This window comes from Balaenoptera ricei, chromosome 4 (genome assembly GCF_028023285.1).
Source record: "Balaenoptera ricei isolate mBalRic1 chromosome 4, mBalRic1.hap2, whole genome shotgun sequence".
NCBI lineage: Eukaryota > Metazoa > Chordata > Mammalia > Artiodactyla > Balaenopteridae > Balaenoptera > Balaenoptera ricei.
Genome location: NC_082642.1, coordinates 38,549,166 through 38,577,159, shown reverse-complemented (window position 1 = coordinate 38,577,159; position 27,994 = coordinate 38,549,166). Strand labels below are relative to the sequence as shown.

Genomic DNA, 27,994 nt, shown 5'->3' with positions numbered 1-27,994 from the left:
CGCTGGACTCTCCCTCACAGGAGGCCTCAGAGCTGCCGAACAAGTTAACCCCGCCTGGACCCAGCAGGCTGGGGGAGCTGAGAATTTCTCCCAGATGCTCACGTGACCGGGTGTGGTCCCCACGGAGGTCAGCCTAGAGGACACTGCCACCAGGGGCTCCAGGCCCTTCCTGTCCCATGGCGTGGCAGAGGGCCGGCCCCTGAGAACGCCCGTGCCCGCTCCCCGTGATCCCTCCCACCAGGGCTCCCGAAAGGAGAACTTCTGCCGAATCTTGCATCGTCTCAGGGAAGTGCCGGGGGTTTGGGGCAAGGACGCTTCCGGTGGGGAAGCCCTTGCAATCTGATGGGCAATGTGGGCGCAGGAGCCTCACGGCCACTGGACCACAGCAACCCGGGAGGGGCCGGGCCGCTGCAGGGAAGGGCCAGATGCTCCCGCGCCGTGGCTCTGTGTCCCCCCAATCCCAGGAAGACGCAGACAGGCAGGACTCCAGCGTGGACGCCCCGTGGAGGGAGGCCGTGGCGGCCCTGCTGATGAGACGGTCTGCTGCCGCGCCTTCCCGGTCAGAAGACGTCTGAGAGCAGCAGATGGCCATGAGCACGCCCCACCTGGTGCAGCAGCAGCTGACACGGGGCAGATCGCCGGCCACACGGGGCCGTGCCCAGTGCTTCTAACCGCGACGTAACTTCTGTGTCAACCCACGAGGCAGACGCTACTGCCACCCCACCCTACAGGCAGGGCACAAACCCCAGCAGCTTGTCCTGGGTCACGTGAGTCCCAGGAGGCATCGCGGGCTTCGGGCCTGTGCTCTCCACCTCTGCTCCCGGCAGCCAGCCTCGGGGCTCCTCAGGCCACCACCCAAGCCCAGGTGTCCCTCTCGGGGAGGTGACCGCTGGCCCCGCCGAGGGCCTCCTGCAGCTCCCAGCCCGGGGGGGCTCTTCACAGGACCTACCAGGCTCGCAGCGGCGCGCGCCCAGCGGCCTGGAAAGAGAACGTCGCACAGCCTTCGCGTTCCGTGGGAGGGGCTTGGGCGGAACCAGGAGCTGCGCTCAGGCGTCGCGTGCCCGGCGCGTGGCCCGTGGCAGCCCAGGCGTGAATGCGCGTGGTTATCAAAGCACCACAGAGACTCCTTCCCTGGACGGGACCACCTGCACCTCTCGGACACTTGTCCAGGGATGGCCCCCCCCCCCCCCACCCCGGGGCTCAGCCGTTCCCTCTGGGTCCCTCTGGCCGGCCTGTGGCCCTTCACCTTGGTGGCCGACGGGGCCTGAAGCCACGCCAGCGTCAGAGCAGCAGAGGGACCCGGACGTCGTCGGGCACGAGCCTTCGCTCCCTCGGAGGCCCGAGAGCACACGCGTGACCACACGCGTGACGGTGCCGGCAGAGACTCCCAAGCCCGGGCCCAAGGTCCCTCAGCGCCTGGAGAGGCGCCAGGAGCATGGCCTTGGCGGGAGTCACCGCGTGCTCGGCGTTTAGGGGCTCGGAACCTCTACACATGCTTCCAGGTTGGATCAAACAGGCAGCTAATCTCTGCAGTTTCGGGCACGAGCGCCGCGCCCGCCGGGGTGGAAGAGCCGGGTCTGGGGGCGAGGCGACTGCGAGCCGCCCGCGGCTCCCCCGAAACCCGAGCCCAGACGGTAGCGCACGCGGCGCCCACTCCACGTGGCAGGGCTTTCCTCCTCACAAGCTGATAAATACGTGGACTCTGATGAAGCAGTGAAACCCCGTCCTGTTGCCCCTCGCCCTACAAAGTTCAAAGCCAACACCAGGCATAAACGGGCATCCAGTGGGGAGGGCCTGGGGCTGGGCCAGGCCGGCCGGGGGACAAACCCCGGAGCTCCGGCTTGTCACACTAAAGGCAAACGCCAGCAGCCGCTGCCAAGCGCTGCTCCAGGAAAAATCGCCCTTCGTTTGAAAGGAGGGGGTTTGGGTCTGGGAGGTGGAGCACGCGGGCCCCACGAGGTGCGTAAAAACAGGCCCAGCCAGGTCGACCCTCCAAAGGAGGGGCGTGGCGGACACACAGAGCCCGCTGATGGGCAAGGCGGACCCTCCTCAGGGCACGACGCCCCTCCCCCGCCCCCAGGGACGCCGAGGGTCGCCCACTGCCTGCCGGGGCCGCGGACCAGGGGGCCGCGGGTCTGAGCACGGGGCGCGGGGCGCAGGGGCCCCGTCCGCTTCTGTCCTTCCGCCTCGGCAGCCGGACCCGCCGCTCAGCACGGTCACCAGGGCGCCTGGGCCTCGCAGCCATCCCCCGGGCGAGCGGTCTCTCCAGGCCCCGGGCCCGCCCCTTCTCCCCGCGGCCCCGCCCCCGCCCGCAGCAAAGCCTGTGCGCGGGCCGCTCCCTCGGCTTTCACGCTTCCCCGCTGGCCTGCACGCAGGAGACTCTTCTGTTCAGGGCTCAGCTCAACGTCACCTCGTCAGGGAGCAGGGAACACGTGTCCTAAAAACCATTACTTTGTACCACTCCACCGCATTTTTTTCGAAATAGGAAATACAGTGGTTTAAAAATTGAGGCACAGAGCTTCCCTGGTGGCACAGTGGTTGAGAACCTGCCTGCCGATGCAGGGGACACGGGTTCGAGCCCGGGTCTGGGAAGATCCCACATGCCGCAGGGCCACTAAGCCCGTGAGCCACAACTACTGAGCCTGCGCGTCTGGAGCCTGTGCTCCGCAACAAGAGAGGCCGCGACAGTGAGAGGCCCGCGCACCGCGATGAAGAGTGGCCCCCGCTCGCCGCAACTAGAGGAAGCCCTCGCACAGAAACGAAGACCCAACACAGCCATAGATAAATAAATAAATAAATAAATAAATAAATAAATAAAACACATTTAAAAAGAAAAATTGAGGCACAACACGCGTGGTGGTTTTAACACATTCTCTGCTCGCACTCCCTCTGGGGAGCAGAGCTTCAGTCCCCTCCCCTGGAGACGGGGCTGGACCAGCACGTGACCCGCAGGCAGGATGCAGGTCACTGAGGGCAGGTCACAAGGCCACGGGAGGCATGGCCCCGCTTGCCTGCTCTCCCCAGTCTCCTGTCCTGGGGAGGCTGGCTGACGTGTCACTGGGACGTGCACGTAGCCCCCGGGGAGGTCCATGCGGCCGGGAGCCTGGCCCTCCGGTCAACAGTGGCACCAGCCTGCCGGGCAGGTGTGCCGAGCCGGCCCGGAAGCAGCCCATCTAGCCCCAGTCAGGCCTTCAGATGAGGCGGCCCGCAATGTCGCCACGGCAACCTTGGAAAGCCCCTGGCAGACCCACCCGGCTCGTGGCCAGCAAGGAACTGTGTAACACTGTTCTAAGTGGCTCAGTTTGGGGCAGCCTGCTACACGGCAATAGGTCACTAACACAACGTACTTGCCGCAGGTCGTGTGCACAGCCTGACACACACAAAACTGGATGTATTCCCCAAGTGGGTGCCGGCGTGAGCACCACCAGATCACAGCACCCACAGTTCTGGCGTCCACAGGCACCCTTGGCCTTTCCCGATGAACCCCCCTCCCCAAGAGGCACCATTATCTTAACTTGTGTTCCTATCAATTAGTTCCGCCTGAACTTGAACTTTGGGTGAATTGAATCACAGTCTAGTCTGGCTTCTGTTCCCTCCACGTGGCGGCTGGGAGGTTCCCTGTGCTGGCTCGTGGGGCAGGCACCTTTTTCATTGCTGTGTGATATTCCACAACCGATCCCTCGCCCTGCTTTACGTTCCTCATAGCAGCTTTGTTCTCTGAGCTTACGGATCCGCCCCCCCCGCCCCCCCAGGAGATGAGCTTCTAGCAGGAGACCGCTCTTTATCTGTCCTGCCCCTTGCTGTTTCCTTGGCACCTAAGGCAGGGTGGTCCACACAGCAGGTGATGAATGAATACTTACCCACTTATTAAGGAAATCCCCTGAAAGGGGCTTACACAATCCAGAGATTTCTAAATTTTTCAGCAAAGGAGAAAACTCCAGTCGCTCACCGATCTTGTTCTCTTTATTAACTGTGTTTGGCAATCTGGGGGCAGGTCCTGATCTGATTTGACTGTTTACCCTCCAGTGCTTGTGGGAATGTTGATGTGCCATAATAATACCAACTGCATACACAGAGCTGTGCCTGGTCGTCTTCCCCGGCAGCACGTGTACCTGCAGCGATGACCACATGGGAACAAGGTGTCTCCCCAGGGGACCTGCCACCAGCCTGCCATTCCTGAGAAGGAAACGCATGTGCTGGGAGCACAAGTCTCCTCGCTGTACAGCTTCTGAGACCACTGCTCAGGGAGCCACTGCTTAAATGTTACGGGAAGTATGCTGACTTAAATTTAACAATAAATACATTGCTAGAGCCCGGGTTCCTGGCCGCTGGCTTGGCCCTGTGGCTCCCCGCCTGCCCCCTGTGCCTGAGCAGTTATTTAAGAGTTGGCTGGAGACAAGATGGTGGAGTAGAAGGGCCTGAGCTCACCTCCTCTCATGAAAACTCCAAAATCACAACTAACTGCTGAACAACCAGTTACAAACCCATTGACCAAACAGACTGGAAACTACCAAAAAAAGATATTCTACACCCAGAGACAGAAGAAACCACAACGAGACAGTAGGAGGGGCACTTTCACGATATAATCAACTCCCATAACTGTTGGGGGGGGGGCGACACACAAATTGGAAAATAATTATTTCGCAGAGGTTCTCCCAGAGGAGTGAGAGTTCTGAGTCCCATGTCAGGCTCCCCAGCCTGGGGGTCTCGCATCAGGAGGAGGAGCCCCAGAGCATCTGGCTTTCAAGGCCAGTGGGGCTTGAGTGCAGGAGCTCCACAGGACTGGGGGAAACAGTGACTCCACTCTTGGAGGGCGCACACAAGCCTTCACGTGCACTAGGACCCAGGGCAAAGCAGTGCCTCCGTTAAGAGCCTGGATCAGACCGACCTGCAGGTCTTGGAGGGTCTCTTGAGGAGGAGGGGGTCGGGTGTGGCTCAGTGTGGGGAAAAGGACACTGGTGACAGAGGTACTGGGACTATTCATCAGCGTGAGCTCTCCTGGTGGCCGCCGTTTTGGCAGAGACCTGGCCCCACCCAACAGCCTGCAGGCTCCAGTGCTGGGACGCCTCAGGCCAAACAACAAGCAAAACAGGAACACAGCCCCACCCACGAGCAGACAGTCTGCCTAAAGTCACCCTGAGCCCACTGACGCCTCTAGACATGCCCCTTGACACGGCCCTGCCCACCAGTGGGACAAGACCCAGCCCCACCCACCAGAATGCAGGCACCAGTCCCTCCCACCAGGAAGCCTGCACAAGCCCCTGGACCAACCTTACCCACCAGGGGGCAGACACTAGAAGCAGGAGGAGCTACTATCCTGCAGCCTCAGAAACGGAGAACAAACACAGAAAGTTAAGACAAAATGAGATGGCAGAGGAATATGTCCCCGACGAGAGAACAAGATAAAACCCCAGAAGAACAACTAAGTGAGGTACAGACAGCTCATCTTCCTGAAAAAGAATTCAGAGTAATGATGGAAAAGATGATCTAAGATCTCAGGAAAAAAATGGAGACACAGACTGGTGAGATACAAGAAATGTTTACAAAGAACCAGAAAATTTAAAAAACAAACAGAGATGAACAGTACAATACCGAAATGAAAAATACACTAAGATGAACCAATAGCAGAATGACTGAGGCAGAAGAATGAATAAGTGACCTGGAAAACAGAATAGTGGAAATCACTGCCGTGGAACAGAATAAAGAATGAAAAGAAATGAGGACAGTCTAAGTGACCTCTGGGACAACTTTAAATGTGCCAACATTCACATTATAGGGGTCTCAGAAGGAGAAAAGAGAGAGAAGGGCCTGAAAAAATATTTAAGAGGTAATACCTGAAAACTTCCCTAACATGAGAAAGGAAGCACCCACTCAAGTCCAGGAAGCACAGAGAGTCCCAGGCAGGATAAACCCAAGGAGCAACACACCGAGACACATACTAATCAAACTGACAAAAATTAAAGACAAAGAGAAAATATTAAAAGCAACAAGGGAAAAGCAACAAATAACATACAAGGGAATCCCCATAAGGTTATCACCTGACTTTCCAGCAGAAACTGTGCAGGCCACAAGGGGGGCGGAGGGGCATGATATATTTAAAGTGATGAAAGGGAAAAACCTACAATCAAGAATACTTTACCCAGCAAGGCTCTCATTCAGATTTGATGGAGAAATCAAAAGCTTTACAGACAGGCAAAAGCTAAGAGAACTCAGCACCACCAGACCAGCACTGCAACAAATGCTGAAAGAACTTCTCTAGGCGGAAAAGACCACAACTAGAAACAAGAAAATTAGGAATGGAAAAGCTCACCTGTGTAAAGGCAAACATACAGTAAAGGTAGGAAATCATCCACACACAAATATGATATCAAAACCAGCAATCGTGAGAAGAGAAGAGCACAAATGCAGGATATTGGAAATGCACTGAAATGAAAAGACCAGCAACTTAAAACAATCTTGTTTATGTATAGACAACTACATTAAAACCTCATGGTAACTGCAAACCGAAAATCTACAACAGATACACACACAAAAAAGAAAAAGGAATCCAAACACAACACTAAAGTTAGTCATCAAATCACAAGAGAACAAAGAGGAAGGGAAGAAAAAAAGACATACAAAAACAAATCCAAAACAAGTAACAAAGTAGCAAAAAGAACATACATATTGTTAATTACCTTAACCATAAACGGATTAAATGCTCCAACCAAAAGACACAGATTGGCTGAATGGTTACAAAAACAAGACCCATATCATGTACTGTCTACAAAGGCCCACTTCAGATCTAGGGACACATACAGACTGAAAGTGAGGGAATGGGAAAAGGTATTCCATGAGAATGGAAATCAAAAGAAAGCTGGAGTAGCTATACTCCTATCAGATAAAACAGACTTTAAAATAAAGACTGTTATGAGAGGGACTTCCCTGGTGGCGCAGTGGTTAAGAGTCCACCTGGCGATGCAGGGGACATGGGTTCGAGCCCTGGTCTGGGAAGATCCCACATGCCACGGAGCAACTAAGCCCGTGCGCCACAACTACTGAGCCTGCACTATAGAGCCCGTGAGCCACAACTACTAACCCACCTGCTGCAACTACTGAAGCCCGTGCGCCTAGAGCCTGTGCTCTGCAACAAGACCAAGCCACCGCAATGAGAAGCCTGCACACCACAACGAAGAGTAGCCCCCGCTCGCCACAACTAGAGAAAGCCTGCGCGCAACAACGAAGACCCAATGCAGCCAAAAATAAATCAATAAAATAAATTTATATAAAAAAAAGAATATTACAAGAGACCAAAAAAGACACTACGTAATGATCAAGGGATCAATCCAAGAAGACGATATAACAATTGTAAATATATATGCACCAAACATTAAGAGCACCTCAATATATAAGGCTAACAGCCATAAAGGGAGAAATTGACAGTAACACAATAATAGTGGGAGACCGTAACACCCCAGTTTCAGCAATGGACAGATCATCTAGACAGAAAAGCAGTAAGGAAACACAGGCCTTAAATGACACATTAGACCAGATGGACTTAATTGATATTTAGGGAGCATTTCATCCAAAAGCAGAATACACATTTTTCGCATGTGCACGTGGAACATTCTCCAGGACTGACCACATGCTGGGCCACAAAGCAAGCCTCGGTGACTTTAAGATAACTGAAATTGTATAAAGCATCTTTTCCGAGCACAGTGCTATGAGATGAGAAATCAACTCCAAGAAAAAAAACTGTAAAAAACACAAACACATGGAGACTAAACAATATGCTATTTAACAACCAATGGATCACTGAAGAAATGAAAGAGAAAATCAAAAATATCTAGAGACAAATGAAAACAAAAGCATAACAATCCAAAACCTATGGGATGCAACAAAAGCAGTTCTAAGAGGGAATTTTATAGCTATACAATCTTACCTCAGGAAATAAGAAAAATTTCAAATAAAAACTTAACCCTACACCTAAAGCAATTAGAGCAAATAAAGAACAAACAAAACCCTAAGTTAGTAGATGGAAAGAAATCATAAAGATCAGAGCAGAAATAAATGAAATAGAGATGAAGAAAACAACAGAAAAGATCAATGAAGCTGAAAGCTGGTTATCTGAAAAGATAAACAAAACTGATAAACCTTTAGCCAGTCTCATCAAAAAGGGAGAGGGTTCAAATCAATAAAATTAGAAATGAGAAAGGAGAAGTTACAATGGACACCACAGAAATACAAACGATCATAAGAGACTACTGCAAGCCGACTGTATGCCAATAAAGTGGGCAACCTGGAAGAAATGGACAAATTCTTAGAAAGGTTCAATCTCCCAAGACTGAACCAGGAAGAAATAGGAAATATGAACAGACCAATCAAAAGTACTGAAATTGAAACTGTGATTAAAAAACTCCCAACAAACAGAAGTCCAGGACCAGACGGCTGCACAAGTGAATTCTACTAAACATTCAGAGCAGAGTTAACACCTACCCTTCTGAAACTGTTCCAAAAAATTGCAGAGGAAGGAACACTCCCCAACTCATTCTATGAGGCCACCATCACCCTGATACCAAAACCAGACAAAGATACCACCAAAAGAAAAAAATTACAGGCCAGAATCACTGATAAACATAGATGCAAAAATCCTCAACAAAATACTAGCAAACCATACACCATGATCAAGTGGGATTTATCCCAAGGATGCAAGGATTCTTCAATATCCGCAAATCAATCAGTGTGATACACCATACTAACAAACAAGAATAAAATCCATATGATCATCTTAACAGATGCAGAAAAAGCTTTTGACAAAATTCAACACCCATTTATGATAAAAACTCTGCAGAAAGTGGGCAGAAAGGGAACCTACCTCAACATAATAAAGGCCATATATGACAAAACCACAGCAAACATCACTCTCAATGGTGAAAAGTTGAAAGCACTTCCTCTAAGATCAGGAACAAGACAAGGCTGTCCACTCTCGCCACTTTTATTCAACACAGTTTTGGAAGTCCTAGCCATGACTATCAGAGGAGAAAAAGAAATAAAAGGAATCCACATTGCAAAAGAAAGTTAAACTGTCACTGTTTGCAGATGACATGATACTATACATAAAAAATCCTAAAGAGGTTACCAGAAAACTCCTAGAGTTCATCAATGAATCTGGTAAGGTTGCAGGATACACAGAAATCTCTTGCATTTCTTAAGAACAGAAGATCAGAAAGAGAAATTAAGGGAACAATCCCACTTATTGTTGCAATAAAAAAGAATAAAGTACCTAGGAATAAACCTACCTAAGAAGGCAAAAGACCTGTACCCTGAAAACTATAAGACACAGATGAACAAAACTGAAGATGACACAAACAGATGGAAAGATACACCATGTTCTTGGATTGGAAGAATCAATATTGTCAAAATGAATATACTACCAAGGCAATCTACAGATTCAACGCAATCCCTATTAAATTACCAATGGCATGTTTCACAGAACTAGAACAACAAAAAAAAAATCTTAAAATTTGTATGGAAACACATAAGACCCCGAACGGCCAAAGCAATCCTAAGAAAGAAAAATGGAGCTGGAAGAATCAGGCTCCCTGTCCTCAGACTATACTACAAAGCTACAGTAATCAAGACAATATGGTAATGGCACAAAAACAGAAATATAGATCAGTGGAACAGGATAGAAAGCACAGAAATCAACCCATGCTCCTATGGTCAATTAATCTATGACAAAGGAGGCAAGACTATATGATGGAGAAAAGACAGTCTCTTCAATAAGTGGTGCTGGGAAAACTGAACAGCTACATGTCAAAGAATGAAATTAGAACACTCCCCAACACCATACACAAAAATAAACTCAAAATGGATTAAAGACCTAAATGTAAGACCAGATACTATAAAACTCTTAGAGGAAAACATAGGAAGAACACGCTTGGACATGAATCACAGCAATATCTTTTTGGATCCACTTCCTAGTGTAATGAAAATAAAAACAAAAATAAACAAATGGGACCTAACTAAATTTAAAAGCTTTTGCACAGCAAAGGAAACCATAAACAAAACAAAAAAACCATTTTCTCCCACAGAATGGGAGAAAATATTTGCAATCAAAGTGACCGACAAGGGGTTAATCTGCAAAATATACAAACAGCGCAGGCAGCTCAATATCAAAAAAACAACAGAATAAAAAAATGAGAAAACCTAAATAGACATTTCTTCAAAAAGACATACAGATGGCCAAAAAGCACATGAAAAGATGCTCAACATCACTAATTATTAGAGAAATGCAAATCAAATTACAATGAGATATCACCTCACACCGGTCAGAATGGCCATCATCAAAAAGTCTACAAACAATAAATGCTGCAGAGGGTGTGGAGAAAAGGCAACCCTCTTGCACTGTTGGTGGGAATGTAAACTGATACAGCCACTATGGAGAACAGTATGGAAGTTCCTTAAAAAACTAAAAATAGAACTCCCATATGATCCAGCAATCCCACTCCTAGGTATATATCCTCAGAAAACTACCGTTTAAAAAGATGCATGTGCCCCTATGTTCATAGCAGCTCTATTTACAATAGCCAGGACATGGAAACAACCTAAATGTCCATCGACAGAGGAATGGATAAAGAAGATGGAATATTACTCAGCAGAAAAAGGAATGAAATAATGCCATTTGCAGCAATATGATGCACCTAGAGATTACAGACTATACTTATTAAATGAAGCAAGTCGCACAGAGAAAGACAAATATCATATGATATCATTTATATGTGGAATCTAAAAAAAAATGCTACAAATGAACCTATTTACAAAACAGAAACAAGACTCACAGACTTCGAAAACAAACTTATGGTTACCAAAGGGGAAAGGTGGGGGAAAGGATAAATTAGTAGGAGTTTGGTAGTAACATATACACACTACTCTATATAAAATAGATAATCAACAAGGACCTACTGTATAGCACAGGGAATTCTACTCAATATTCTGTAATGACCTATATGGGAAAAGAATCTGAGAAAGAGTGGATAGATGTATATGTATAACTGACTCACTTTGCTGTACACCTGAAGCTAACACATGGTAAATCAACTGTACTCCGATATAAAATAAAACATCAAAAAAAATTTTAGTAATATATTTTCGTTAACCTAACAGATCCAACCTACTGTTTTAACAACATCAAGAATCATCAAGGAGATATTTCGTATTATTAAACACGAAGTCTGAAACCACGTACTTCCTTTACCACCACAGCACGCAGACCGGCTGCACTCCAGCACAGCCCCAGACAGCGGCGTGTGGGCGTCTGTGTACACACCTACACGTGCACACACGCATGTCCATGAACGTGCACAGAGACGCTCTGGGCTTGGCGGCGACGATGGTGGCGAGGAGGAGGATGGCGGCTACGGTAAAGGAGCTCTTCCTAAGTGCCAGGTACTGAGCCAAGTGCTTCCCGTGCACTAACCCCATCCGCTGTCCCTTACTGGGGAGGAGCTACCGTCACACCCACTTCAGCGGGGCTGCTCGGAGGGGCAGAGCCGGGGTGTGAGCCCGGGAGTCCGGCCCCAGCACGCCCACCTCGCAGGGACCGCTCAGTACCCCGAGGCCGGCAGGCTGTGGCTTTTCTCACAGGGACCCTGGATCCTGCAACAGCACAGGCGGCTGGGCCTCCGAGAGCAGAGCTGGCCCCTCTCAGGCCGGGGTCCTGTCTCCACCGAGTCCCTGGGGGGACAGGTCACGCAGGAACAGCCCTGCCTGGCGGGGCCGCAGAGCCACAGATGGCGCTGGAAGCCCTGCAGGTCAGTCACCGCTGCGTGGCCAGGAGCGAGGCGCGGGCGGATGGCGGAGGGGAGGGCGGGCGGACCCCTCGGGGCTGTCGACCAGACCCGCCCCCGCCCAGGCCTCCTCGGCCTGTCCTGCAGGAGACACAGCACAGGCGCTGGTGGCCACGGGGGCCGCACGCGGCCAGGCCTGGTGACCCGGGGCTTTCCTTCCTAGGAGCTGAGCACAGCTGCAGCCCGTGCGCGCCCACCCTTGCGCCTCGCGGGCCCACTCCCGCCACACGCCCGTGGCTTCGCCGAGAAGCCACCTCTACCGTCAGCCAGTTGATATCCTCACTCAAGAGATGCTCTTTGACGTTGTGCATTTTTCAGGATCTTGTGCCTTTGCTACAAATTTTTGGACGTGAACTTGTCTGGGGCCAAATAAGTGTTCCTTCTGCCTGTCTCATCTGACTGGAGACCCTGCCCTGGCCCCGCTAGGGCTTGTCCCCTCTGCACGCCGACCCCACGCTGCACCCTGAGAGGCCAGTGGGAGCAATGGAAAGGCCCCCCGACTCCCGGCCCGGAGCCCGGACTCCGCCCTGCGCGTCCTGCCGACCCCGTCCCTGCTTTCACTGCCCAGCCCCCCACCTGATCCACGCTCCACCGGGCCGCGTGAGCCCGCGGAAGGGCCTCCCCTGGTTGGCTCGCGTTCCTCTCGTGCACACGGGCACACTGAGGCCAGGAGGGGTCACGGAAAGTGGCTCCTGTCCTTCCCAAGTCCCCCGAGGGCGAAGGGAGGAGAGCTGCCGGGTTCCGAGTCAGCGAGAGACGCGGGGAGACGGCTGCTGGGGCCCGGGCGGGGCCCCGATCCCTGCGCCGCTGCCGCTGCGGCAACACGGCCCTCCCCACCCGAGGCCCTCGCAGCGTCCTCTCACCTGTCCTCTCCCGAAGGGCCGCAGGGGAGGGAGTCACGAACGGCCGCCACCTGGCAACCAGACAAAAGGAGGACCAAGAAGCAGGCACAGGCCGCCGTCGGGAGGTCCCAGGCCCCGCGGTGGCCGTGCGGCACAGGGTCAGGACCCCACGGTCGCGGTGCTGCCACGTGGCAGCGCCCAGCGGCTCAGGTGAAACTCGCGCTCGGCACTCGTGAGGACACACCGGCGCCCCGTCGTTCACTGCTCCCAGAACTCACCCCTACATCGTGACCCACGGGCAGGCTGCCCCTCACGCTGGGGGCCGGGCGCGCTCTGTCCCCAGGCCCAGCCCCTGCTTGTGCTTCTAGGGCCTGAGAGCTGCAATGCCTCTCGTGCCACTGGCGTGCGGCCCAGCACTCAGGTGACTCACCTGCTCTGCAGCTCCTCCTGGAAAACGGGCTGAGTCTCCACCCCCAGCCCACCCTGTCACGTGCGGCTCAGATGAGCTGAGGTTTGCAAACTCGACAGCGTGCGGGTACGTGACACATTTTGGTTTTTTGGGTTTTTTTGGCCGTGTGGCTTGCAGGATGTTAGCTCCCCAAGCAGGGGTGGAACCCGTGCCCCCCGGCAGTGGAAGCATAGAGTCCTAACCACTGGACCGCCAGGGCAGTCCCAGTATGTGACAGATTAATGCTGCTCTGATGTTTCGTGTTTTCTGAATGTTCCTAGGTCCATCCAAGACCCTCTGATTCCATGAGAAGAAAAGTATCACAGATACTCTCGGGGCCCCCGGCCCCTGTAGGTTACAGAGTCGCCGTTAGCACTCCTCCTAAGACCCGGCTCCCAGGGAAAAGACACACAAACATTCGCGCTTCCTGCACAACTGCCCCATCCTGAGCCCCCTCTCCTCCCGAGAGGGACGGTGGCAGGCGTGCGTGCGTGTCTCTAATTACAGTTCCTGTATTTGCTTTGCAGAACTGTTTATACCCAAAGCTATGAAGGACGTAATACAAAGAAAAACCTACGCTTTTAAAGCACCTCAAAAGCTCATCTTACCTTCCCTACTACGTTCTGACCCATCCGTGGGGGCTGCCCCCCACCTCCTCCAGAGGCCCAGCACACACTTTCCCAGGCGGGACACGCCCCTGCCACCTCTAATGCTTCCTCGCCCGGGGAAACCAGCCCAGCCGCCCGATGACACCGGCACTGGGGCCGAGGCCTGCAGAGGCCGGGCTGGGACGGGCCTCACCCCTCCAGGGCCCTGGAGCCACAGTGTGGCACTGAAGGGCTTTGGGGCCCTTTCCCAGGCCACGCAGAGGGGCGCCCACACTGGGGAGAGAATACGAAGCTTCTGTCCAGCTCCGGGGAAGCCTCTGGCCATCGGGCAGCAGCAGGAGAGGCTAGGGACCCGGAGTGCCTCAACCCCTCCTCCCTGCCCACCCCGATGGCGGGCTCAGGCCACGTACCAGGATGTCCAAACAGGCTGCCTTCAGCAGGGTGATTTGGTCTGCGATGGTCAAGCCGGTGAAGCCGGGCAGACGTTTAGCAAACTCCACGATCTTAATAATGCACTTGGTAGCCAGTTCACTGAATTTGTCCCAGAGGCCCAGGTCCAGTCGGACTCGATGGTCGGCACTGGAATTCTACGAGGGAGAGAAAACACCGTCAGGGGTAGTTGCAGGAAGCCGAGCGGAAGGCAGAGAACCGAACACGTTTCCCATCAAACGTGAGGACAATTCACTCTTCACAGGGAGCCTCCGGAAGGTGGGGGAGAGTTGACCTTTCAGCTTAGCGTCATTTTTTAAAAATGCTCAAAATCTTATCCCTGTACCGCTGGATAATCGAGTAAGAGATGTGGGAATCTCTCTTCGGCAATCACTCCCGCTAGTAAATGAAGTAAACGGTAGGCGGAGGAGCCACCGCTGTGTAACCCTGATGGACTAGTGGCTCTACCCGACTCAGGAAAGCCGAGACGAACCGTGGGAGGAGAGGCCCTTCCGGAGATGCTGGATCCAGCCACGCCTGACCCACACCAGGATTTTAGTTTTTAGTCTGAGTCGGTTTGAGTTTGGTTTCTATCACCTGCAACAGGAAGAATTCTAACTAACGTTCAGTTACAGCTTGAGATGCTTTAGGTGTGAGAGCTTCACGTTCTCCACCAAAGAGCTGTCACGACGTAGAGAAGGGGGCCACCTCCACGGCCACCATCGCCTCCCGCCTGGATTAGCTCCTCACGGGTCTCCCTCACTCTACCCTGACCTCCTCACGGTCTGTTCCTTTACCAGAGGAATAAAGGGATCCTTTAAAAACACAAGTCAGAGCAAGTCACTGTGCTGCTCAAAATCTGCAGCGATCTCTCACCTCACTCAGACGGAAAGGCAAAGTCCTCCCCACGGCCTGCAAGGCCGGCCCGCTCTCTCGCGTCTCCCCCGGTTCCACAGGCCCTGCTGTCCCACGGCCTGCTCTGCCCGCAGACACACCCCTCATTCCTTCCCGGCTGGGCAAACTTGAGCCCCGGCCCGACTGCTCTGTGGACTCTATACCTGCTCTGCGGTCCCAGGCCTGGCCTCAGCCCCCGACGCACACTCTCGTTTACTTCCTGCCTCACTGTCACTGCCACGTCCTCAGTGTCCAGAACGGCGGCCGGTACACAGCAGGGGCTCAAAACGTTTGTTGAGTGAATGAGTGAGTGAATGAGGCTTCCATGAGTCTATGCTCGTGTAGGATGTCTCAGGGCCACCACCACACGAGGACGAGGCTGCCCTGGGCCGCGGCCTCTGGCGGCCCCGGGGGAGCCGGACGTGCAGCAACTGGCAAGGTCGAGGCTGGCGCTTGGGCCCCTGACACCCGGGGACACACCCACGGAGTCTGTAAAATGAGCTGTGTTGTTAAGGTCGGCGGGGAAGCTGGAAAGGGAAGTTTGCATACGGGGTGGCACAGAGGCCCTAACACAGGTGGAGGCTGGCCGCCCCGTGGCGCTCCTGCGGGAAGGGCCAGCGTCCCGCCCGTCACTTCCCCCCATCCGTCCCCAAGGACCTGGGGACACGGCGCACCCGGAGGAGCTTGAGGCCAAGCGTGCGGCCACTGGGTCTGTAATTGCACGTAATCGTCGGCTCGCCTGGTTTGTGGGAAGACGACGCGGGAGGGGAGGGGCACAGAGGTGAGCGGACAGCAGGAAGTCATCTCACCACAGCGCCCACCCGCTGCCCGGCCCAGCACGTGGGAACGGAGCCTCCGCCAGCCTCGTACGAGGAGACGTCATCACGCACCGGGCCCGCCATCCTCCTGTTAAAAGTAACGCACAGCCGTCTCAACGGCATGTGAATCTAACCCACCACCATGCAAACTGAAGGGAAGAGGCAGCTGAGAAGACACAGAATAACCTGGCGTCTCATCGTTCCGGTTGCTGGACTCACGCGGCATGAGCTTTAAAATGGCTTATACGCTATCCTCCCGCGCAGACAGCGCACAGCTCGGCCCGTCTGCGGGGAGTGGAGGCGGTTAGGGGGGCGCTGGGTGGGGGCCGATCCCGAAACCAGGGGAGGGGGAGAAAGGGAAAGGCCCGGGCTGGGAGGGGCCTCGCCGGCAGCTCAGGGGAGCGGAACCACAGCAGAGGGGCAGAGGCGGCCGCTGCCTCTCCCCCCAGGGCCCCCGGCCCCCCGAGCAGCGGCGAAGCCCAACCCCACCATGAGATCCGGCTAAAGGGCCATCTTGGTCAAGCGAACGGACCCCTTCCCGCCGCCGTGCGCGTCTCTGCTGCTTCTCTGACCGCCGGTACTTCCGGAGCGAGGCCCATAAATGGAGGTGGCATCGCGGTGTCTTTCCGCCCGTCTGCGGCAGCTGCAGGCGCTACAGTGCTTCAGCCAGGGCTGCTTGTCCCCCTTCTCAGCCGGGGAGGAAACACAGAAAGTCTTAAAGGGAACGAGGAGCTAAGGTTCCCGGCGTGGCTGGAACACCCGGGGGCCCGGGTCCGGAGTCTCTGCCCCCCGGCCGTCCTGAGAAGCTGATGTCCTTTCAAGCTCCACCTGTAGAATGCTCCCGGCGTCCACGGCCCACTTCTCCACTGGGCACGCTTCCCATGGAACAAGCCCTCCTCTGGGGCTCACCGGGAGCCAGGCCCTGTTCTAAGCTTTATGGTGAACTCCCTCTAGTTCTCAGGATGCCCTCACCTGGCAGCTGCGTCACTGCCCACCGGCCAGCGCAGAGGCAGCTCGTGCTGCGGCCCTGGGCCCACTGCACGGGGCACCGCACGGCCTGAACTGTGTCTGCGGAAGCCTGTCCCCTGGCGAGAAACCGCAGAGGCTGAAAGATGCTCGGCATCGCCCGGAAGAGGACGTGACGCGCGGGCCGGCATCCGCGGTCCACAGACACACGCCAACTACCAGCTGGGCAGGTCCATCCGCAGGAGGACGACACACAGAGGCCCCAACACACACGCCACGTGGGACTGAGACCCGGACGCTTCTAACCATGTGGCAACCGCCCTGCCACTGAGGGGGAGAGACAGGGACGGGGCAGGGGGCGGGGCTCTGAGGGCCCCCAAGTGTTTCCCGGACGTCTGGCTAGAAGCGAGGGAGACGGTGCAGGACTTCCCTGAAGCTAATGTTGCAGGGGTGCTCCTGGACCCCTCCCCACCCCGCCTAAGATGCCTGGGCCGGGACAGGAGCCGGAGGGGCCCCTCCGGACAGCCGGGTGGTCTCCGAATGCAGGGGCCTTGGTGGAGGGCGGGGTGTGGCCTGGGGGCCCCAGCTGCAAGATGGTGTCCAGCGCTCCACATGCTAGATTCGGGGTGGCTTCCTGATCCTGTGGGCGGTCCTTCTCCTGGTGGAGTAAGGGCTCCTCACGTCTCCACAGCCCCACCTCCCGAGCCCTCGGAGGGCAGCCCGGGTCCCGCAGGGCCTGCGAGGGGCTGAACAGCCGCACACGGCGGGACGCGGGAGCAGACAGCCCAGGCGGGGCCGTGCCCCCGGGAGACTGCCTTGCTGTCCCAGCCACACTTACGCTGCCAGGACCGGTCGTGTGGCTCCCAAAAACGTCACAGCACTCATACATAGTCAGGAGGAGGGGACCTGTGCGTTCCGTATGTCTCTGGGCCAGAAACAGTACAAGGCGCGCTGGACGTTTCCCTCATCCACCCTCCCCGACAGCCCCACGAGGGAGTCACAGCTCCGACTCCCGTTACACAGATGAGGAGCGGGGCTCCAACGAGGACTCCAAGGTCACGGAGCTCCCACGCAGCACAGGCAAGATCTGAACCTGGGCCTGGGAAGCCCTAAAGCCTGGATGCCAGGGTCGCGGTCGCTGCGGAAGCAGAGCAAACACCCCAGGGCTGGGCTGTGTACTCTTTGAGAGCGCATCATCCGCAGCCCACCCTGGTCCCCAGAGTCCCCCCCTTGGCCCCTTGCTTTTCAGGAAGCTCACTGGTCAGAAGCGCCAAGGAGCCCGGCGCTGAGCCTGAAGGTGAGCAAGCACCCTGTCCCCCCCCCAGGCCCAGGCGCGGAGGGTGGGTGCTGGCTTCCTGGGTCCTGACCAGGGTCCCAAATCGACCCTCATCAGGAAGAAAAAGCAGCTATTCCTTCAAGGATCCGTAGGCGGGCAGCTAGCTGCCTTTCTAACTGCTCCCTGCCCACTTATTCCAAAGCCACCTGACAGGGATGCCAGCCGGGCAAAGGCACCGAAGTCCCCTCGCAGTGGAAGCAGCTGCCCGTCGGCAAGCCCCTTATGGAAAGCGCTTGCCCCATGGCCAAGTGCCTGCAAAGGATGCCTCACGGCTGCTGCTCTTTATTTACACCTGCGCCTACTTCCCGAAAGGACTGCAAGTTGCTTACGATAAAAACAGAGCTTGATCTGCGCACAGAGAGAAGGGCTGGAGGGAGGAGCAGCGCCTGCAGGGCGCCAGGCCGCCCCGTGGTCAGGGGTCGTCCCCCGGAGATGGCACGTGTGCGGCCACTTTCCCTGCTGGATCCAAAGAGGCGCACAAAGTCCCTGCCTAGCGCTTAGGACTCAGGGCCCTCACTGGGGACCGAGGGGGCAGGGAAGGGGCGCTGGTGGCTCTCGGTGAAGCCCCGCCTGGGGCTGGGAGCAGACGCTGAGACTAGCATTCCAACGCGAGCAGCTTACGTGGGCAGAGATCCTGGGAAGCACTGGGAGAGGAGTGGGGGAGGGCCGGGGGCACCGGGGCTCCACCTTGTTGGGGAGCTTTGGGAACCGTCGGGCCGGGGCTGCTCCCAGGAGTGTCGACCCCGCCCCCCTCCGCCCCCCTCTGCCCCCGTGTCAACCACGCTGCCCCACAGGCGCAAAAAGCCTCGAGGCAGCGTCGTGGGGCTGCAGAATGAGCCACAGGGATGCGGGATGTCGGCAGAGCCCTGACAGAGGCAGGGCAGCGGCCCCACTGGCCTGGAAGCAGGTGAAATCAGACCTCGGGCACAAAGAGAATCCAGAAGGAGAGGACAGGCTCTCGGATTCCGCCAGGAGGCCTGGGGGAGGGAAGGTGGGGAAGGGCCCAGAGAGGCCGACCAGAGTCCCTGGCTGTGCTGACCCGCAGAGGGACGACGGTCCCGAGGGGGTGCTTTGGTCCCAGGTCGCACCAGGGCGTGTGTACTTGTGTTTGCCCTGCCCTCCTCCAGACCAGAGTGGTGGCCACTTCACCTGGTGACCAGGTGAGGCAGAGTCTGGGGCACGGACGAGGCCACCCTGACACCCCAACCCGGGGAAGAGGGCCGGGGCCCCAGGGGGGCAGCAAATGACCCCACGGGTTGTCTCTCACCGCAGGACCTGGCTTACAAGTTTCCATCTCCAGGAAGCCCTCCCTGCTGGGACTGTTCTCTTTTAGTCTGTCTTCTGGAGGGAAAGTTGATTTATCCCTGGGTAACAGCCCCGTCCTCCTAGCTAGACGCCTGGTGTCCCCCGTCTCCACCCTGCCTTGTCACCCACCCTCCTGAGACACGGTGTGCCGTGTGGGGTTAGAAGACCTGCCCCGGAGTCAGACTGACCACGTCCAAGGACACCCGCTGGCTACGGGGCGTGGGGAAAGTGACTTATTCCTCTGTCATACGGGGCGCTGCACCCGCCTCGCGTTGGCTCCGTAAGGGGTCAAAAGAATTCACACAGCGAGAGTACTTAGCACGGCCCCTGGTACGGAGGAAACGCTCAGTGCGTACTGGCTGTAATAATGATGACCGTAACAACAATAAACACACCTGATCACAAACTGTCGACTTCTCTCCACCACTTCAGACTGAGATTCAAAAACGAGGCCGAGGGAAGTGAAGTAACGTGCACACGGTCGCACGGCTGGTTGGCGGCAGAGCAGGATTTAAACCACATTCATTCCTAGCACCCCTGCTCCTGACTCACGGCATCACCCGCCACCCAGGTCTCCGGGCCTGCCTCCCCTCGCAGGCCGACCTCAAGGCTCCCGATGCCGCCCCGTCCTGTGTCTGCTCTGGGCTGGATGGTGCCCCTGTGCGCAAGGGGGACTCGTCCGCTGAGTCAACAGCAGGCCAGGTCGGCAGCTTCGCAGACTGGCCAGCGTCTCTCCCTGTCCCTGACACCAGGGCCTGGGGGCCCAGAAAATCGTCCTGGGCCTCGCTACTCGAAGTACGCTCGTGGCCTTTGCTACTCAGAGTGTGGTCTGCAGACCAGCAGCACCTGGGAGCCTGTGAGCAACGCCCGCCCACACCTGCTGAATCAGAACCTGCTGTTTAATAGCTGCCAGGTGCTTTGTAAGCTGGCGGAGGACTGGGGAGCAAGCTCTAGGTTCTTCTTCTCCGGGCAGCTCATCCAGGGGACTTGCGGCTAAGCCCAGCGCCAGCTCTTTAGAAGCTGGTGCCACCCACCGTGCACCACTTGCTGTTCTTCGCCCCCGCCCGCATCATCATTTCACCTTTTTATCCCCATGACCTTCCCTACTATTCTTTTTCTAGCACGTCTCAGTCAATCAAACCAGCAAACGCTGCAATACTTGGATTTTTAAAAAGCGCGTCTACCAGCATGTTAGGCGGGCAACGTGAGCCACTGAAGAGGCCAGAACAACATTCTAGTGGCACTCACTCATTCAGTCGACAAATATTATTGAGCGCCTATTACGTGCCACGTGCTGGGAATACACGTCAGCGCACAAAACACATGCAAAAGCCACTAAAAAATTCAAGGACCTAAAGACATCCGCACCAGCACATCCAGACCAGCCGACAAGGCCTCCCGCCTTCTGACCCCACCTGCCCCCCACCGCCTCCTCTTCACTTCTCCCTCAGCGAGGCCACTCCCAGGGGAGCACAGCGAGCAGAGGGGGACCTCCCAGGTCGGTCCCCCTTCGCTTTCCCAGCCCCCCCCCCCCCCCGAGACCTTGTGTGGAGCCAGACCCTGGGCGGGGGAGGCCCCAGTCCCCCGGGGGGGCTCTTCCAGCTGGAGCGGGGACCGTGAAAGGCTCAGCCCGGCCCCCCGTCCCCGCTGGGCTCTGCACCGGCGTCCGCCGCCGGGACTCCCGGCCGCCTCCCTGGCCCTCCTCGGCCCCTTCCCGCGGCTGTGGGTCCCCGCGAGCAGCAGCCACGTCTCACTCACCCTGGCCCGGAGCCTCGCACGTGCCCAACGGGTGCGTGCTGACCGAGCGGGAGGAAACGCCCTCCCTACTCAGCGGCGGCTGCGACCCCGGTTCAGAGGACCGGCGACGCCGTCTCCTTCCTCGGCCCCGGCACGCCAGGCTCCAGGAGGGGAGCGTGCGCACGTGCGTCTGCGTGCGCGCGCGAGTGCGAGTGCGCGTGCGCTGCGGGGCGGGGTGGGCGGGGCCTCTCACCGTGGTGTACTTGCCCAGCTGGCAGAGCGAGGGGAAGGTTTCCTGGTGGGCTTTCCGGATCTTCTCCGTGAGGTCGTCCAGCTCGGCCGTCATTTCGTAGCTCTCCGTGCATTCCTGCTTCGAAGGCTCCTTCTTTTTCTTGTTTCTGTCATTCCTGACCGCTGCAGACGAGAGAGTAGACAGACCAGGGTCACTCGTGGCCAGGGCTGCGCTACCCGATGCTGCCTGGGAAGGGATGGGGGTCGGGGGGAGGAGGTCCGACCAGCGCATCTCCCGAGGCGAGGGGGTGGCTGCCGGGGGACTTGTTTGCGCTGCAGCCGCCGGCCGGCTCCTAAGGAGAGCTCAGCTCACCCAGAGGGCCTGGAGCCTGTTTGTTCCGAGGGAACTTTCTATCTGGACTCGTTCCTGGCAGAATTTTTCCGGGCAGGTGCCTCGCAGTTCCAGAGGGGATGGCCTGAAAGGCGCTCCAGGGAAACGCCTTTTTCCTGGGAGACACGTCCCAGAATGGAGCCAGGGATTCCTAGCTGGGCCTTTTGGTTCATTTTTTTGCTTTTCAGTTTTCTGAATTAACTGGCACCTTTTTTTTTTTTTTTTTTGGCCACAGCTTGTGGGATCTTAGTTCCCCCACGAGGGATCGAACCTGGGCCCTCAGCAGTGAGAGCACAGAGTCCTAATCACTGGACCGCCAGGGAATTCCCTTAACTGGCACTTTCGAAGAAATTCATCTCCAAGGGGATGGGATTTGGGGTGTTGTCCCTTCATGTTTTTCTGCTTCCTAAACTTTCTGTATTAGTCATACAGTCTTTTATTACTTATAGTTTTAAAAAGTAATAATCAGTGCATCATGAGCCCTCAGCCTGGAAAGCTGTCCATTCATTCATCCTTTACCTGCCTGCAGCCCTCATCCCCACACTTTGTCTGGCCCTGGACCTCATGGGCATGGTCTTGGCCTCTGTGCTGGGTGGTCGTCCCACAGCATAGCCTCTCAGATGACCCAGATTCGAGGGGCACTCAGAGCTCTGGCTCTGGCAAGGGTCTCCTGGGGAAGGAACCTGGGACCCAGAGAGGCTGACAGATAAAACTAGGTCTTGCAACCCACACTGCCCGGGGAACCAGGGTTGCCAGGCTGGACACTGCCTGCTGTGTCTGCCACCACCCTGACCTGGGAGTCTGTGCTGCAAATGACCCAGGGCATGATCTGATCCGCTCTAAGAGGATTCGGCCTGGTCCTTCCTGAGAGCCCTGGGCGATCTGAGAGCTGGCAGGTTCCTGGGTCTGGGTCCACACCGTGAGGACCACAAGGCCGCCTGGGGCAGGAGCTGAGGGCAGAGTAAAAGCAAGGCACAGGCGCAGGGAGAGGAGAAAAGGTGAAAGGAAAGAGATGGGGAGGGAGGGAAAAGGGAGGGGGGTGAGTGGTACTGAAAAACCCCGTGGTCCGTATAAGCGCCTCACACCTGCAGTGGGGAGGGTATTTCTGAGTATCTTCAGCATCGTACTGGGAGCCGTGTCTACAGTGCAATTCATCCCCTTCCCAGGTAGGCAATTTTAAACCCATTTTACAGACAAAGAAACGAAGCCTCAGAGAGGCTAAGGGATGTGCCCATGACTACACAGCTGGCACGACCCTTCCTCACGTCCACTTGCTTGTTTGTAACCAAGTGGACGCATGTGACAAGAAAACCTGTGCAGGTGATTTTCTTCTCTAGGACTCGGAAATGACACTGTTCTTTGGCTCAGAACATTTCCAGGACTAGGACGAGTGCATAAAGACAGCTTGAGGTATCTCAGCCTCACAGGAAGGCTAGCTGTGTGCCCAAACTACTCCCGCAGGTGCAGGACACAGGTGAGGGCAGCATGGTTTAAAGCAAGGAGAATGCAAAAGTAAAAAAAAAAAAAAAAAAAAAAAAATCCCTTTTGAAATCACATCCAAAAAATTAAAAAAAAATACTTAGGAATAAACCTGACCAAGGTGGTGAAAGACTTATATGCTGAGAACTATAAAACATTAATAAAGGAAATTGAAGATGATTCAAAGAAATGGAAATATATCCCATGCTCTTGGATTGGAAGAATTAATATTGTTAAAATGGCCATACCACCCAAAGCAATCTACAGATTTAATGTGATCCCTATCAAATTACCCATGACCTTTTTCACAGAACTAGAATAATCCTAAAATTTATATGGAACCACAGAAGACCCAGAATCACCAACACAGTCCTGAGGAAAAAGAACAAAGCAGGAGGCATAACCCTCCCAGACTTCAGACAATACTACAAAGTTACATTAATCAAAACAGTGTGGTATTGGCACAAAAACAGACATATGGATCAATGGAACAGAACAGACAGCCCAGAAATAAACCCACACACCTATGGACAATTAATCTTCAACAAAGGAGGCACTAATGTACAGTGGAGAAAAGACAGTCTCTTCAGCAAGTGGTGCTGGGAAAGTTGGACAGCCGCATGTAAATCAATGAAGTTAGAAGACACCCTCACACCGTACACGAAAATAAACTCAAAATGGCTTAACGGGGACTTCCTTGGTGGCACAGTGGTTAAGAATCCGTGTACGAATGCAGGGGACATGGATTCGAGCCCCGGTCCAGGAAGATCCCACATGCCGCAGAGCAACTAAGCCCGTGCACCACAACTACTGAAGCCTGTGCGCCTAGAGCCCGTGCTCCATAACAAGAGAAACCACTGCAATGAGAAGCCTGCGGACTGCAATGAAGAGTAGACCCCGCTCACTGCGACTAGAGAAAGCCCGCACACAGCAACGAAGATCCAATGCAGCCAAAAATAAGTAAATAAAACATATATTGCAAAAAATAAAAAATGGCTTAAAGACTTAAACATAAGACAGGACATCATAAAACTCCTAGAAGAAAACATAGGCAAAATATTCTCTGACATAAACCATGCCAATGTTTTCTTAGTTCAGTCTTCCAAGGCAATAGAAATAAAAGCAAAAATAAACAAATGGGACCTAATCAGACTTACACATCATCAAAAAGTCTACAAATAACAAATGCTGGAGAGGGTGTGGAGAAAAGGGAACCCTCTAACGCTGTTGGCGGGAATGTAAAGTCGTACAGCCACCATGGAAAACAGGATGGAGGGTCCTCAAAAAACTAAAAATAGTGTTGCCATATGATCCAGCAATCCTACTCCTGGGAATATATTCGGAGAAAACTAGTTTGAAAAGATACATGCACCCCTGTGTTCACAGCAGCACTATTTACAATAGCCAAGACATGGAAGCAACCGAAATGTCCATCCACAGAGGAACGGATAAAGAAGATGTGGCACATATATACAATGGAATAGTACCCAGCCATAAAAAGAATGAAATAATGCCATTTGCAGCAACATGGATGGACTTAGAGATTATCATACTGAGTGAAGTAAGTCAGAGAAAGACAAATACCATATAATATCACTTATATGTGGAATCTAAAATATGACACAAATGAACCTATCTACAAAACGGAAGTGGACTCATGGACATAGAGAACAGACTGGTGGTTGCCAAGGAAGAGGGGGTTGGGGGAGGGAAGGACTGGGAGTTTGGGATTAGCAGAGGCAATTATATAGAGAATGGATAAACAGCAAGGTCCTACTGTAGAGCACAGGGAACTATATTCAATATCCTGTGATAAACCATAATGGAAAAGAATATAAAAAAGAATATATAGGGTGGCAGGGACGCGGAGGGTTTGGTTAACCTTCTCTCGTCCCCGGGCCCTGGGGGTCGCGTCGGGACCCCACACTTCCGCGCCCCGCTCTCCGCCTGCCCGGCCCGCGTGGCGCCCCAGCCCGGGGAGGAGCTGCGGTCGGAGAGAGAGACGCCGGGGCCTCCGGGCCGCGCGCCCCAGCCCCGGACGGGCAGCGGTCCAAATTAAAAAAAAAAAAAAAAGAATATATATATATATATATATATATATATATATATATATACACATATATACATATATATATATATCACTTTGCTGTACAGCAGAAAGTAACAACAGTGTAAGTCAACTACACTTCAATAAGATAAATAAAAAAAAATAAAGTGGGGAGAACGCAGAGAACACGGTCAGCACAGGGGAGACAAGCCCAAGGCAGTGGGCATCTGTGTTCGACGGGGAGGCCGCGGCCCGAGGCCTTGTGAGCACCGTGGCTCTGAGGGCAGGTTGCCAGCCCCCCTGCCCCCTCCTGGCCCTGCCGAGAACCCTCTCCTTCAGCTAACACTAAAGTCCTGCCTGAGCAAGATGGTCCTTCTGAAACAGAGCCCCGGGGAGAACAGTTTGGCAGGTCCTCACAAACTTAAACGTACGATCTATGCAAACCTGCACACAAACGTTCAGAGCAGCGTGATTCCGAACAGCCCAGAAGTGGAAACAGCCCACGTGCCCATCCACTGATGAACAGAGGAACAAAACTGGTCTATCCAGACAGTGGAATATTATTGGCCACAAAAAGGAATGGAATTCAGATACATGTTACAACATGGATGAACCTTGACAACATGATGTCAGTGCAAAAAGCAAGTCACAAAAGGCCACGTATTGTATGGTTCTATTCTTATGAGATGTTCACGATAAGCTACTTCATAGACAGAAAGCAGGTCGGTGGTTGCCAAAGGCTGGGGTGGGAGTGAGCGGACGGAAAGCGACTGCAGTTGGGCCCAGGGTTCCTTCTGGGGAGATGAAAATATTCCAGAATTAGACAGCGGCGATGGCCGTACAACCGTGTGAATATATTGCAAACCACTGGACTGTATACTTTAAAGGGATTCATATTATGCTACGTGAATTGTATCTTAAAACAACAAGAACCACCACAAAAACCCAAAGCCCCGGGGGGAGGCCACACCAACACCTGGACCTGCTTTGAGCACGATGGCACCCGGACCGCTTGACTCCCCCACGGCGGCAACGCGGCTCGCCGACCTCCCAGCGAGGGCCAGCCCCCCCCGGCACGTAACTGAAGGCTTCTTGCCCACTAAATTCCACAGTGAACCACGAGTGGTGGGCATTACAATTCCATGTCTACACTCTAGAAACCCGAGGCCCAAGGTCACCCTGTCTGAAAGCCGTCAAGATTTCAGCGGAAGACACACAACAGCAAAGACAGGGGCACACACAGCACCTGCGGTCCGTCCCCAGCGCGCCTAAGCATCACCTACTGCCGCCGGGCCCACCCACGGGCCCCGGGAAAATGGAACGCAGAGGAACAACCGCAGCTCTAGAGGGTTATGTTCCGTGAGCTGCCACCACTGAGCATCTGCACCCAGGCAGAAGGCAGAGGTGAGGTGGGAAGGGGGCCTCGGTGAGCGCCGCAGGGCACCGGGTCGGGGGCACTCCTCATTTGCAAAGCCAGAGCTCCGTCTGTTGTGCTCCGGGGCCCAAGCTTGGGGCACTCTCAGCGGCTGACCGGTTGCCAGAGGACTAGCGCGTAACCTCATGCTCCCTTCCAGACGGCTCCCGCCCCCCCCCCCCCAAAGGAAAGTCCCCAGCCCCCAACTGTCTCCATCACCAGAGGATTCCCGGGACTGTCGCAGACTCCTCGGCAACTGCGAATTGCAGCCACCCTGTGGGCGATAACACCCCAATTATGTAGAGGCTCCTAAGTTGATGGATGGATTCTCTAAACATTGGCTTCAGCGTTTTGCTTTGCTCAATGGTTTTGAAGTGCTGTGGAGCACAGATGTGGTATCTGGGCCAGGCGGGCGGACGGCTGCCAGAACGTCCAGAATAAGGGATGCCTTCTATATCCCGTCACTATCCTAAGTGCTTTTTTATAAATAAACTCATTTGACCCTCATGAAGAACCTACGGGGTAGGTACCGTTATCCCCATTGTACAGATGAGAACACTGAGTCACAAAATGGTTAAGAACCTGCCCAAGGTCACACAAACAGAAAGGATGGAGCCGGGATGGGACCCTGGCACATGGAGGCTTGATCACTGTACTCCTCAGCATGGCAAAGGAAGGGCAGGGGTGAGCCTGGAGCTGAGACGGTGAGGCCAGGCCAAGCTCCTGGGTAGTAGCTCTGCTGCCTGCCTGCTGGGCTGCGGCATCCAGGTCAGAGAGGAGACCATCACAGGGCCCTCCCTGTGCCAGGGAGGAAGCGGTGCAGGGCTGGGGAGGCGTCTCCGTCCTGTCTCGGGGGACTCATGTCCGCAGCTGCCAGGGCGGGGCAGGAGCTCGCCCCCAGGCAGGGCTCCAGTGCGGGGCAGGAGGCCACCCACAGTTGCTGCAGGGCCCGGGGATCTGACCGCTCCCCACCCCGGAGTTGCCGGCCCCTCTCACAGCCTCCCTCCTCGATGGACCGTTGGGCTGGGTGGGAAGGGTGAGTCTCCTGTGAAGCTTCTGTGCGCTAGTCACACAGGAAGGAGGATGGAAGCCCCTCCACGTGGACATGGCTGGACCTGTGGGCAGCGCTGTGGGTCCGTGGCTGTAAGTGGCAATGACGCTTTCAGAGAAGGCGGCTGGTAGCGGCACCACGTGAGCAGGTGCACCATTGCTTTGTCCGTT

At 54.9% G+C, this 27,994-nt stretch overlaps 1 protein-coding gene across 7 annotated transcripts in view; it reads right to left on the bottom strand.

Moving 5' to 3' along the window:
* RARB (retinoic acid receptor beta) overlaps positions 1-27,994 on the bottom strand; it is a 671,241-nt gene that overhangs the window by 5,387 nt on the left and 637,860 nt on the right. For all 7 annotated transcript variants that reach the window (XM_059920443.1, XM_059920450.1, XM_059920449.1 and 4 more), the window contains 2 exons: positions 21,465-21,625; positions 14,137-14,313 (listed from right to left, as the gene is read on the bottom strand). In XM_059920443.1, the coding sequence (XP_059776426.1) occupies positions 14,137-14,313; positions 21,465-21,625 (338 nt within the window). The remainder of the gene's footprint in view (positions 1-14,136; positions 14,314-21,464; positions 21,626-27,994) is intronic.